Source organism: Monodon monoceros, unplaced genomic scaffold (assembly GCF_005190385.1).
Source record: "Monodon monoceros isolate NGI ecotype Baffin Bay Population unplaced genomic scaffold, NGI_Narwhal_1 Super_Scaffold_22, whole genome shotgun sequence".
NCBI lineage: Eukaryota > Metazoa > Chordata > Mammalia > Artiodactyla > Monodontidae > Monodon > Monodon monoceros.
In genome coordinates this window covers 91,968,953-91,982,430 of record NW_021703779.1, presented here as the reverse complement: position 1 = coordinate 91,982,430, position 13,478 = coordinate 91,968,953, and the positions used below count along the sequence as shown (strand labels likewise).

Here is a 13,478-nt window from a genome sequence, read left to right as displayed (position 1 = left end):
AAAATTGCTGACTTTATAGGAGAAATGAAGAATGCAGGACACAGAGAGACACACGCACGGATAGAGACACAGTCCAGTCATCAGTGGCATCATCTTTGAGCTTTACAAAGCTAGTGGAATACGAAATTTTAGGGAGTCATCCGGTCCAACTTGCTCATTTAACAGATGAGACACCTGAGTCTCAAGATTTGCCCAAATCGTGCAGCCACTTAGCAGCAAGCAGTTCCAGGAATTCAGTTCAGATCTTCTGAAGACTAGCTCCTACACCCAGCTAAATTAAACCATTTAATAACAATTTCCTCTTTCTCTGCGCATCCATGCTTTGAAGGACTTGAAGCTCCTGGTAATCACAATAGCAACATGTGCTATTGTCTTCCTCTGTGTCTCTGTTTGTCTCTGTCTCTCTCTTCGTCTGTTTCTCTCTGTGGGCCTGTTCTTGTTGACGACTTAGTCGTATGGTTATTATTTGGCTAATCCCAATTTGAAAGCTTGGAGTAGTTGCCTGGTGTTAGTGCTAGGATGTTGGGACGACCGCTGTAGAGTGGGAAGTACTTAGCTTCCTGTCAAAATTACTCATCTATAAAAGATAAAACACAATGTCCAGCTTCCCAGAATTCCATTGAATTCACAGGTTGGCTTCTTTCAAACTTAAGAAACTCTGGTTTTAGAGTGAGGAAAGCTAGCTGCAGTGGGTGTTTTTTATTTTTATTTATTTATTTATTTTTATTATTATTTTTTTGCGGTATGTGGGCCTCTCACTGTTGTGGCCTCTCCCGTTGCGGAGCACAGGCTCCGGACGTGCAGGCTCAACGGCCATGGCTCACGGGCCTAGCCACTCCGTGGTATGTGGGATCTTCCTGGACCGGGGCACGAACCCGTGTCCCCTGCATCGGCAGGCGGACTCTCAACCACTGCGCCACCAGGGAAGCCCTATTTTTATTTTTATTTTATTTTATTTTATTTTTGGTGGACTATGTCTGTCTCTTTCCCTGTTTCTCCCTCTTAACGTTTCGTTCCATTCTCCAAATTGCAAGGGCAATCTGGATGCTCAATCCATTCCTTGCACACTGCAGCCAGAGGGAGTTTCCTAAACTGCAAATCTGATCATGTTACAACGGTGCCAAAATTCATTGAATGGCTTCCCATTGCTCTCAGGATAAAGTTCAAACTCTCTTACGTGGCTTACAAGCCCTTCATGGTCTGGGCCGTGAGGACCTCTTGTGCTTAACCACTCCCTCCTCTGTCTCTATGCTCCAGCAATGCTGACTGCCTTCCAGTTGTTTATTTGCACCAGGCTCTCTCTTACTTCCAGAACTTCACACATGCTGTGCCCATTGCTTGGGACACTCTTCCCTTCCTACCCTGTTACACCCACTCATCTGAGCCTGGCTAGATTCTCCTCCTCGCACAGGGCTCAACTTAAATACCACTGATTCAAGAGACTTTCCATGACCCCTTAGGCTTGGCTAAATTCTCCTCTTTATGATCCTTTAAGGCTTTGAACTTTGTTGTAATACCACATTTTGTTGGTATTACATGTTTAATTAGCTGTCTTCTCTCCCTCCCCAAACTGTAAGTTTTGTGAAGGTGAGAAACAGGTTTGCCTCCCTCGGTGCCTTTCACAATACTTGGTGGAGAAAATGTTTGTTGAATCAATGAATGGATGAAGTAAAATAAAATAAAGAAATTTGAGGCTCCCTACCTTAGACGACAGGGCTAATAGAATCTTATGATTGGAAGGCCCTTGGAGATCATCTGGCTCAATTTCCATTTTATGGATGGGGAAACTGAGGTTCAGAAAGGTGAGCTGATTAGTGACCAGGTTGAGATTGTGAACCCAGGTCTCTTGACTTCCGCCATGTGTTCTCTTGTACCACACCACACTGGCTCTCCAAGGTTGATTTTATCACCATAGCAGGGCTCAAGAGTTAGTAGTAGCTCCAGCAAACACAAAACAAGCCAAAGTGATTTTTCTAGTTTTTTTTTTTTTTCCTGAGAGTTCAAGTCTAATGGTAGGTAGTGGCTCTTACTTGGCTCTGGAGTGGGAATGGGAAATGGGGGCAGGTTGTAAGTGTATTCATTACTGCCCACTCTCAATTACATAAGTATAGTGCAGATAAAGCCTCATTTTAGCCATTAACAACATACATGTAAGTGCTCTCTGAAAATACTATTTGGTAGTGATTGTATTTAATAACCCAGCTTTTTACCAGAGAGTCATGTCCTCTTTTCCCTTCTTGTGCTTTTTTTTCCTTCTTGTGCTTTTAAATGTGCAGGGAGAGAGGATGCCAGGAAGAAGCAGCTGCATACCATTTTCCCTCCCCCCAAAACCGTATGCCTGAAATCCCATGGTCAGAAATGTATTCCTTTGACTAAAGTGTCATTCAATCTTTTTGGCTTTATTTGCAAATATCAGTTCTCCTAGGTAAGGAGATAGAAGGGGCAAAACCACTATAGTGAGCGTATCAGAGACTCACAGGGGTGGTGGGGCAGGCGAGTTGGGGGACAAAGGCTGGGGACACCTGGAGGGCAAAGAGAGATGAGTATGTGATTCGGGGTGAGGCTAGAATTCCCTGTTCCGCCATTTTGATCAGAGTTGGCTCAAAGTAAGAATTTCCAGGGTGAGTTTCTCTTTCCTGGGTTTCACTAACAAACCAAAATCATCTCTGACCTTTTATCCTCCTTCTTGCTTCATAGGACCTTGTCCTTTGGGCTGCCTTCCCAATACCCCAAATTTGACAAGATGAAAAGTTAGCCAGCGCTTTCCCCATGCCACCTTCACCCTCAGGAGGCACTCTTTTCCAGCCTCCCTATCTGGACATCAACCTGCTGTTTACTCCACCTCTCTCCCCTCGGAAGAGCATATTGAGCCTATCCCCAGCCCTGTCCCTTCCCTGTCCATTGTAGCCTACCTATGTATCTCGTTCCCCATCCTGCTGCTGTCGCCCCTGCCCCCATTCAGGCCCCTTTCACCTCGCCTCTGGCTCTTACTGTAATAGCTTCCTAGCCGGTCTCCCTGATTCCAGCCTCTCTCCTTCTTCAGTCCAGTTTGTGCAGGTTGCCAGATTAATCTTCCCGAACACGGCTTTCATCAAATCCCTCTCCAGCTCCAGCACCCCTACTGCCTTTTGTATTCGCTCCAAATGCCTTCATTTGGCTCTCAGGGCCTCTCACCTTCTGCCCTCATTCTTCCAGCCACCCTCCCTCCCCCACTTCATCAACCCCATTTCTCATTTCTCATTATTCCTTAACAGAGCCCTTCTCTTCAGCCAAGCTAATCTGCTTACCAGCACCCCCATCCGCAATTTGCTCCTTTCTACCTCTTGTTCTTTTGCACATACTGTTCTTTCTCCCTGCAAAGCCCTTACCCTGTCGTCGGCTCTAGGAAACTGCATCCTTGACCTTCTTAACAAGCTCCTTTAACTTTTCCGGGAAGCCTTCCTGGATTAATTTGATCAGCTCAGTTTTTTTATTAGCTTGAACCTCATGGAATTGCCAATATTGAACCATTTTTGATCTACAGAAATGGAATTTCATATGTTTCAATATGAAGCATTCCCTCCAATTTTTTTGACTACTCAATTTATATTATTAACTGGTATTTCTTTATATATTGCTTAAGGGGCCCTCGCCCCACATTTCTGAGTCTCTGCCATAACTCTCTGTCCGGGTCTGAAATTCAGCAGAGCGCACAGTGGGTTCTCAGTAGTGGCTTTTAATAGATTCATTTCCTTACACTATATAGTGGCCCTCATCACTATCTCTGTTGTATTGCAGTTAGGGGTACACGTATGTGTCTTGCCCACTGGTCTGTGAACTCTGCAAGGGCAAAGGCAAGGTCTAATTCATCTCTGGCACTGCCCCTGTCCCTAGCACAGTGCCTGGTACATAGTAAATCCTCAATAAATATTTGCAGAACTGAGTTGAAGGAATTGCTGCACCCTTTTGCTCTGCAAGGAACAGAGGAGACTTGGGGATCCTCTAATCCTCTTAGATAAGACCTGGAGAAAGCAACTTATGACTCCTCGAGCCCCAGCACAGTCAAATTATCAGACACATATAGATCTCAGCACACAGCAAATCCATGGCAACCAGTCGGGCAGGGCACTCGCCTTTCCCTGGAAGCCTGCCAACTGCTACTTGCAGGCTCAAGAGAGCAAGAAAGTCAGCACCAGATAGTTTTTTTATTTCGAGCTTCTCTGCCCTTCCCCACACCTCCGCTGTGTCTGCCTGCGTGGTCCTGGTGTGGGGAAAGTAGTATGCTTTCTCTGAGAGTAATTCCTTAGATTCATAAATGCAGACTCCGGGGGGGGGGGGCGCGGAGGCACTAGCATGCCAGTCTGTCTTAATACCAATATAAAGCAGTCAATGAAACAGCACCCTTGGAGCCCTCGAGGGCACTGCAGATGCTGTCAGCTAATCCGCCCTGTATTCATCACACAATGCTTTCTTTTCAGAGTTGCTGTGGATGGCCCCTGAACTGTTGAGAGCCCCGAGGGGCAGCAGGTTACGTTCTTTTGCAGGAGACGTCTATAGCTTTGCCATCATCATGCAAGAAGTGATGGTCCGGGGCGCCCCATTCTGCATGATGGATCTGCCTGCCAAAGGTAAGCGGGAGGTGAGAAAAGGGTACCAGGAGCCCACCATGACCCAGATCATCAGGCCAACCCAGGCTGCTGCGATTTGCCAGAAGAGTGAACACGATTCCGTGTTTGTGCTAACTGCCCACTGGTCTGCAAGCAGCCCTTGTTGTGTGTAGGTGGGACTTGGAGCCAGACAGCTTTAGGCATTTGGAAGAAATAACCCTCACCCAAGAAGCTGGTCCTTTTCCAAACTGTGACATAAGCCAAGGGCCTACAGGACTTACGTTAGTCCTTTTTTTTAGCAGCCCCCTACTACTCCTTTGAGACACCCCCTGCCAGACATTTCAGTGCCCACTCAGTGATGCTCCTGGATGTCAAAAGTCCTCCCATTCTTTCCCTGTGACATGCCATAGTCTTTCATCCTTATCTCCCATCAGAATCTTCGGCTACCAGGCAAAATTTGGGGGGAAGCAGGATGTTTACGTATTCTAAAAGTATGAAATCACTAGATATTTACTAATTACAAATGGAAAAAGAGTAAGTTTATTAGCGGAGGATCCTGCAGACACCACCTTAACCAAGTGATCAAGGTACATCAACATTCATGTACCCCTGCCATGATGCACTGAAAAGGGCTCAATACCACCCTCGTGGTATTCTTGCCGCAAAATGCATAACCTCAATCTAACCATGAGAAAACATCAGACACACCCCAGCTGAGAGAGGCATTCTGCAAAATAACTGGCCAGTACTCATCAAAAGTGTCAAAGTCCTGAAAGACAGGGAAGGAATGAGGAACCATCACAGATTGGAGGAGACTGAGACATAACAATTAAGTACGATATGGGATCTTGAATTGGATTGTGAAACAGAAAAAGGACATTAGGGGGAAATTGATGAAATTCAAATAAAGACTCTAGATTAGTAATAGTATTGTACCAATATTAACTTCCTTTGTACTGCAGTTTTATAAGTTGCTAACATTCGGGGACATCCCTGGTGGTCCAGTGGTTAAGACTCCACGCTTCCACTGCAGGGGGGCGCGGGTTCAGTCCCTGGTCGGGGAATTAAGATCCCACATGCCACATGGCATGGCCAAAAAAGAAACAAAAAATTTGCTAACATTAGGGGGAAACCGAGTGAAGGATATATAGGCAATTATTGTACTATTTTTACAACTTTTCTGGAAGTCTAAATTTATTTCAAAATAAAAGGTTTAAAAGCTGCAAAATCAAACCAAACCAAACCTAAAATACTTAGTTGTCTCTTGCCCCACTCGGAGTTTTAGTTCACTCCTCTACTTAGAACCCCCCAACAGTTCCTCATCACGAGTTAAATGAAGCCCAGTCTCCTCACATGAGGTACAAGGCCCTTTACAATCTGGTCCCTAGCCACTTCTCTAGGCTTATCTTCTGTCACTCCCCATACTCCAGCTAAGCCACGTGACTGGCAGTGCCCTGAAATCACTACCTCCCACCTCTGTGCCTCCACACATGTTGCCCCTACCTTCTCCCCACCTTGCCTCATCCAACTCATGTCACCTCCACTGGGAAACCTTCTCTGACCTTTTCAGTGTGGGTCAGGTGTCCCCTCTGTGCTCTCATGTGCGTATATCTGCTAGAGCACTTATATTGCTGGTCACTGTCTGTCCTCCCAATTGAACTGTGAGCTCCTCGAGGACATAAATCATGCTGGGCCTAAGCAGAGAGGTGACCTATTTCACTCGTTGGTGTTCTCAGAAAGGGACTCCGTCTACCAGAGAGTTGGATGGGGCGGTTGCACTCCAAGGGGTCGACGTCCATGGAATCTATTGCACTGGGGGCAGGGTGAGAGATGCGATGCGGAAACCATTACTGGTATGGGCCAACCTGGGTTAACAGAGCAGAAGGTGTGGTGTCACAAGGAGCTGAGAAGTCAGAGGCAACGACTGAAATTCTTTCATGGAGGCAAGGGGACACTTATAACGGTATAAAGCAGTGCTGTTGGAGTGTTACAGCCAAGGCAGGGGTGGGAAAGGCACACTGGTGGTGCAAGCAAGGTTTGGTTCATGATGAGGATGTTAAAGTCAGGGGTGTGGAGAGGGGACTAGGGGTAAGAAATGAGCTGAAGCAACTCTACACCAGTAAAAATTAATAAATAATAAAGCTATTCCGAGAAATGTGGAACATTAAATTTGAAAATGGAAGCTCCAACTTCCATGTGCAGTAAAATCTTTCTTCAACCAAAAAAAAAAAAAAAAAAAAAGAAATAAGCCGAAGAGATAGTCGGGGCTTGGATTTTATCCTGTGGGTAATAAAAATCCACGAAGAGATGTTAAGCAAAAAAGTGACACGGCCAAATCCATGTTTTCAGAATGGTTTGTTGAAGGCAAGGCTGGAAGCGGAGAGACCATGCAAAGTGCTCAGCCCATAGTCTGATACACAGTTAATGTTCCACTGAAAGTGGGGTTCAAGTACCAGCGGCCAGAAGGATCCCATTGAGGCCCTGAACTATTTACTGGAGTTTTTTTTTTTAATTTATTTTTTATTTATTTATTTTTGGCTGTGTTGGGTCCTCATTGCTGTGCACGGGCTTTCTCTAGTTGCGGCGAGCGGGGGCTACTCTTCGTTGCGGTGCGCGGGCTTCTCATTGCGGTGGCTTCTCTTGTTGCGGAGCACGGACTCTAGGCACACAGGCTTCAGTAGTTGTGGCACGTGGGCTTAGTTGCTCCACGGAATGTGGGATCTTCCCGGACCAGGGATCGAACCCATGTGCCCTGTGTTGGCAGGTGGATTCTTAACCACTGCACCACCAGGGAAGTCCCTTTACTGGAGTTCTTAATTCCCTTACCTTAGGGGCCAGGCAGGACCCATAGCCTGGAACTGGGCTGGGCCTGGGCCTTCAGCGGGGGCTAATTGGGTCTACTGTAGAGATTGAGAGGCTTAGATGATTTGGGGGTGGGTGAAAGGAGCCAGATCATTGAAACAATGGATAAACAACAAGGTCCTAATATATAGCACCGGGAACTATATTAAATATCCTGTAATAAACCATAATTAAAAAGAATATGAAAAAGAATATATATATGTGTATATATATATATATATATATACACACACACACATACATATATATATAAACTGAATCATTTTGCCATACACCAGAAATTAACACATTGTAAATCAACTATACTTCAATGAAAACATAAATAGTATCTAGCAGAAGCAGAATAAAGCTGTGCTTAAATGATACCAATAGCTCAATTGATTAGTTTCTCAGTCCTTCCTCAATTGATTGATGTAGCCTTTGTTCAGATACAATTTATATTCAGGCCACCTAAGGAGAAAGCAAAAGACATTGCCTTTTTGTAATTTCTCCTGACCAACCCTATTCTTGGCTAAAACTCAATTATCTTTGCCAAAGCTTGGTGCTTTCCCCACAATCTGTAGACCTTTTTCTTCTTGCTTCTGGACAGAAATCATAGAAAGACTTAAGAAGCCTCCTCCTGTCTACAGACCAGTGGTTCCTCCTGAGCACGCCCCTCCTGAATGTCTCCAGCTGATGAAGCAGTGCTGGGCTGAGGCTGCAGAACAGCGACCGACTTTCGATGAAATATTTAACCAGGTAAGGACTCCGTGAATCTTAACACTCACAGCCCAGAAGCCATACTGAAACCAGCCTACCTAAACTGAACTCCGTGGGTTGTCATCACACTGTGGAACCTCTTGCAAGAGAAAAAGGCATTCGTCTTGGGGAAGAAGCATGGAATTGGCTATTTGAAGGCCTTTGGTGCTGGAGCATCCCCAGCACATCCTCCAAGAGCACAAGGATAGGTTTTTGTGCTCTTTATCTGAACCTCTGTTCCAGACCATCCACAATCCGATCTAACTAACCTTTCAAAGATGGAGTTGAACCACTAGGCACTTGCAAGACAATGGCATTGAGACCATCAGAAGATGGAATAGATATATCCTGGACTAGATGGGGATCCTCGTAGAGCCCCCTTTGCTTTGGAAATTCCAGAGAACTCTGATGAGTATCCCATTTAAGTGAAGCCAGATTGTTTTTGGAGGGTCAGGGAAAATATGGGGTGTTTGAAACAGTGTTCCAGATGGAAGGAAGTGCAAATGTGGAGTACAAAAGCAGGGGATTCCTTAGGTTTCTAGGGAATGACTTGAGGCAATGGAGTGCACGAAAAGTGATAAGCTCTCTCCTTAAGATACTGAGTTTCTAAAGAGGTTGACGCTTTCCCTAGAGTTGGGGATTAAAAGGGGGAAATGGAGAGCAGACAGAGAGAGCCCTGCTAAGGGAGCCCTGCTAGGGTGTGGTTCCTCTGTTGGAGCATGCTGTTGAGGGATTTGTTCAAACTACAGGATACCGAAGCTGAGGGTGTTCTCTGGGAGTGCTGTGTCAGCTCTGGCGGAGAGGCTTTTGAGCCTGGCTAGGGTACAGCACTGAGATGCTTTGTGAGTGGCAGGTATCTGAGGCGGAAAAAAGAAAGACTTGGATTGAAAGCCTGAGGGGCCCTGAATATGAAGTCATCCGTGTCCCCAGGTAACAATGCCTCCATTAGCCCGGCTGAGTTTTTTGAGGACACTCAAACAGGTATTCAATAGTATGGAAAAGGCAAAGGACCATGAAGGTCAAATTTCTGAAAACTTACCATGAGGCAGGAGAAAAAGCATTTGCCCTGGTGTTGATGCTAGAGATGTTATTTCAGAAGGCAGCAGAGAAGCCGGTGATAGATAGAAGGAGTGCACATCATACGACCTTCAAACAAGATTGCTTGGAGCTGCCCTCACTGAAATGCTTCAGTGGAAGTTTGGACTGTCTGAAAGACAAGGGTAGCCTCCCAACTCCCTGCCGCTGATAAAACTGAAATGGGAAGAGGAAGAGAGGGAGGCTCCCTGGGTTAGGCAATAGGGGGGGGCCCAAAGCATCTGAGCTGGCCACTGTAGGACCTTGGTGGACACGTAGATCTGGACCAGGCTAAGAAGGAAACTCCTAGTGTTAGCCTTGGGGCATTGAGTGCTATATGGAGCACGTGTGGCTCAGCTGTATAAAAGGGTTCATTGGGACAGATTCCTAGGCATGCGCTGAGCAAAATTACCACCAGTCTTCCCTTGTTGTCAACCCAGCATTTTGCATGCTGAATACAGCAATAAGGAGGGGTTACCCTTCGTGATTCCAATGCTATGCCAAGCTCCTTGTCTCTGTAAATGAACAGGGTCCCAGGAGGGCATATTGAAAATCTGTGGCATGCAGCCACCTCTAAAGGACCAGGGGCAAGACCAGTTGAATTTCTACATGACCCTGACTGACATGAAGGCCAAGTGCTAGGAGACACCATTATTCTTGGACCCCATGGTAAGAAATAGGGGTAGATCTTACCACGTCGAGCTTGGGTCATATTTAAGAGGTCAAAGAACCTCCCACTGTCCGAGAACTGGCAACATGGTAGCATTAGAAGATAAGGATGATTTTATAGGTTGATGATCTAGAAGAGTAAAAGAACACTCCCTGCCCTCTTCCCCTGACCCCACTCACAACTGGCCTGAGCTCAAGACCAAATCCTGGTGCCTTTGAAATGGCTAACTATTCATGTGCTAGCATCTCAGAACTGAAGGATCCTGCCTGGAGAGCACCTTTGCTTAGACTTGAAAGAACCAGAAGGGTAGGGGAAGAACTACTCAGGGAAAAAGAGCCCTGTGAGTGGGCCAGGGTGACAATAAGGGTGGGTAGTGACTTTTCCTATTTATACTTGGGGTCACCTCTCCTGCCTTTTCATTTTAGAGGAAGGGGTTTATGATAAGGGGGTCCTGTTCCATCATCTCTAAGTTTAAGAAGTAAGAATTCCCTGGCTCCTCTTTCTGTTTACTTCCAGTTTAAAACTTTCAATAAAGGGAAGAAGACTAATATTATTGACTCTATGCTTCGGATGCTGGAGCAATATTCTAGCAACCTGGAAGATTTGATCCGGGAGCGGACTGAAGAGCTGGAAATTGAAAAACAGAAGACGGAAAAGCTTCTAACACAGATGCTACCACCGTATGTGTGAACACCTGAGGAGTGTGAATGCTTGTAACAATGTGTTCTATTAAAAATAGAAAAAAATTACCCATCAACTAACTGCTCCCTCCCCCTGTCCTGTACACTCTCTACTCCCAGTAGTTTTGAGTCACACCTTCAAATCAAAGAAGAATTGGAAAGCCAAGGGAGCAGAGCACACTTCCTAATTTTCCACTGCTTGTGGATCATGCTAGTCATTTAAGTTTTTGATGCCTCGGTTTTTCTATGTGTCACTTCATGACTTTGCCTGGAAGTTGACCAATTAAAAGGAGGCAGATTTTTTAGCTCCTAGAGGAAAGTAGCAGGGTTGTTTTTCTATGTTTTTCCTTCCTTAGGTGAAAGCCTTATGTGTTGCTACAATTTCCAAATTTTCCAAGGCACCTTATCATGTTGTAACGTGATCTTCTAGGAGATAATTGGGGAAGCTAGTCTCATGCAAAGGCAGCTGCCTGGGAACATTTCCCCCTCAGGTGGGGTAGAGTTGGGTGGGGGGAACTGAGGAAGGATAGAGAGTTGCAAAAAACTCCACAAAGGTACAGATCAGGGCTCTCTGCTCAATGCTGCATCCCAGCACCTGTCACAGTGCCTGGCACACTGTAAGCACTCAATATCTATTTGTAAAATAGATGAAAGAATGAGTGTTTGCATCCAGGTGACATTTTCTTCCCTATCACTTACTTGGTGGTGATTTTTGGAGAAGTTGTGTTCTAGCAGATGTTTTGTGTGGCCTGGAGGGAGACCTGTGTCCTCTGAGGAATAGCTGTGTCTGTTTTCAGGTCAGTTGCTGAATCCCTCAAAAAGGGCTGCACGGTTGAACCTGAGGGCTTTGACTTGGTCACCTTGTACTTCAGCGACATTGTGGGCTTCACCACCATCCCAGCCATGAGTGAGCCCATCGAGGTGGTGGATCTTCTCAATGACCTGTACACACTCTTTGATGCCATCATTGGCAGTCACGATGTATACAAGGTACGTTACTTAGCAGAGCAGTATATTCCAGAGAGAAATTTTGATATGAGGCTCACCTATGTGTACTCCCAAATGGAAGGAGGGATGCAATTGTATTGAATGCTGTTATTTAGGAATTAAAATGTAAATAGTACACTACTTCCATTGGTCTCCCATTGGAAATGAAGGCCAAATAGGATGCATAGAATTTCACACTTTCCAAAACAACGATCTCAACCTGGCAAGAGACTGCCAGTCAGATTTCTTTTGAGCTATTTTCTAGAACTGGGACTAAGAAGAGGTTGGGGCCAAAAAGCATTATTGCACTTCAGTTTCTAAGTACCCACAGTGCAGACACGGAAGGGGATACAGAAAGTACTGGTGTCTGGCCCATAGTTGATGACTATGACAGAGTTCATCCTGGTAAAGTTTGTGTACATCTAATACGTGCTGTTAAAACTTGGTTTCCTCCTTTAGGTACCGTTTTTATACAGGAGGGAACTCTGGCATTATACATGTCAAAGAGCTATTGGACCTGAGGCTCTCTGGGATTGCTATAGGGTAACCTAAAGCCCACCTAGTGGTCTGAGGTCTTGGGAAGTGATTAATTGTGAGGTTGCAACCCACTGCTTCCACTCCCCCCCACCCCTCCAGCCTGTCAATTTCCACTCTTCCTTTCAAAGGTTGCAGGAGATGAGTGCAGAACAGATGACTACATTCACTCATTTCGGTGCCATGCTTCTTTACCCTTGACTGTATGTGCGGTCCTGTCTCTGGGCAGAAAATGACTAAAAATCTCATCGCTACATAGGAACGTTTCCACGTCTGCAACATGGTTGCTTGTTTTATTGATGGAGAAAGATGCCCCAGGCATCCCACACTTTAGACAGCTCCCCTGTCCCAGGAGCCCAGGTAGAGCTGGAGAATGAGTAGCTCCATTCATTGGATCCTTCACAGTAGTCTGAAATGTTCCAACTCTCAAATCACACACAGGGCAGTGTGTTTATCTCAGATTAGACAGGGCCCTTTCAGGTCAAGTAGAGAGCCTCGGGGCTAGGCCAAGCTGCCTAAATAGGGCTCAGAAATAGACATCATACCTGTCAATCAGCAGGAGCTGCAAACTAATCAAGAGGCACACATGGAAGCCACGGTGGAGGAAAAATCCATGGAATCAGACTACCTGTCTTAACTTGTTGAACTCAAGCAGCCTGAAGAGAAAAACAAATCACTGAAAGCTAATTCAGTTGAAACTAAAATCAAAGGTGACTCAGTGTGGGCAGTAACACAGCCACTGGTTTAATCAATCCAGCTGATACTGTTCAGACAATTGTTGGGGGTCTTGGGAATGAGATTGTTAGGTATTTTGATACTTCACGGCTGCAGTAAGAAGCTAGTGGGCTGTTTTCAGGACAGAGTCGGGCTATATAAATCCAAAAATGGAATCTAAGTTTTCAGTCATTTTTAATAAAAACAACACAGTGCAAAGGAAATAAAAATTGAACCAGCAGCGAGTTACCAAAACCGTTTGTGTTTTCATTTTCCTTACCTGTAAAATTGGAGTCACCTCCCCTGGCACTTGCTAATCTGAAATGGAAGGAAGAAGGCTGCTGCAAAATTATGAAGTTAGTGATTTGTTTTCAGTTTCAGTTCTCCTACTACCACTCCGTCTCAACCAGACCCCTTTCTATACCTCCTCTTCCCTTTCTGTGTCCTTATGCTGGTTTATACAACCCACAGTTCACCACAGCAGTCTCACACCAAGGCCAAACAGTGCCCGTGCTCCCTGCCTTTCTAACTTTCTCATCCATATTCCTGGGGGCTCCTGGACGACTGACTCATTAAAGCTGAAGTGTCAACCACCAGTCAATGATAATGGCCAGCCAGTGAGTTTCTCCCTCC

The 13,478-nt window shown here is 45.5% G+C and overlaps 1 protein-coding gene across 1 annotated transcript in view; it reads left to right on the top strand.

The window, feature by feature from the left end:
* Positions 1-13,478, top strand: part of GUCY2F (guanylate cyclase 2F, retinal) — an 89,751-nt gene that overhangs the window by 59,267 nt on the left and 17,006 nt on the right. Inside the window, exons 11-14 of the mRNA XM_029240805.1 lie at positions 4,458-4,607; positions 8,038-8,186; positions 10,447-10,610; positions 11,408-11,600. Coding sequence (XP_029096638.1) covers positions 4,458-4,607; positions 8,038-8,186; positions 10,447-10,610; positions 11,408-11,600 — 656 coding nt within the window. The remainder of the gene's footprint in view (positions 1-4,457; positions 4,608-8,037; positions 8,187-10,446; positions 10,611-11,407; positions 11,601-13,478) is intronic.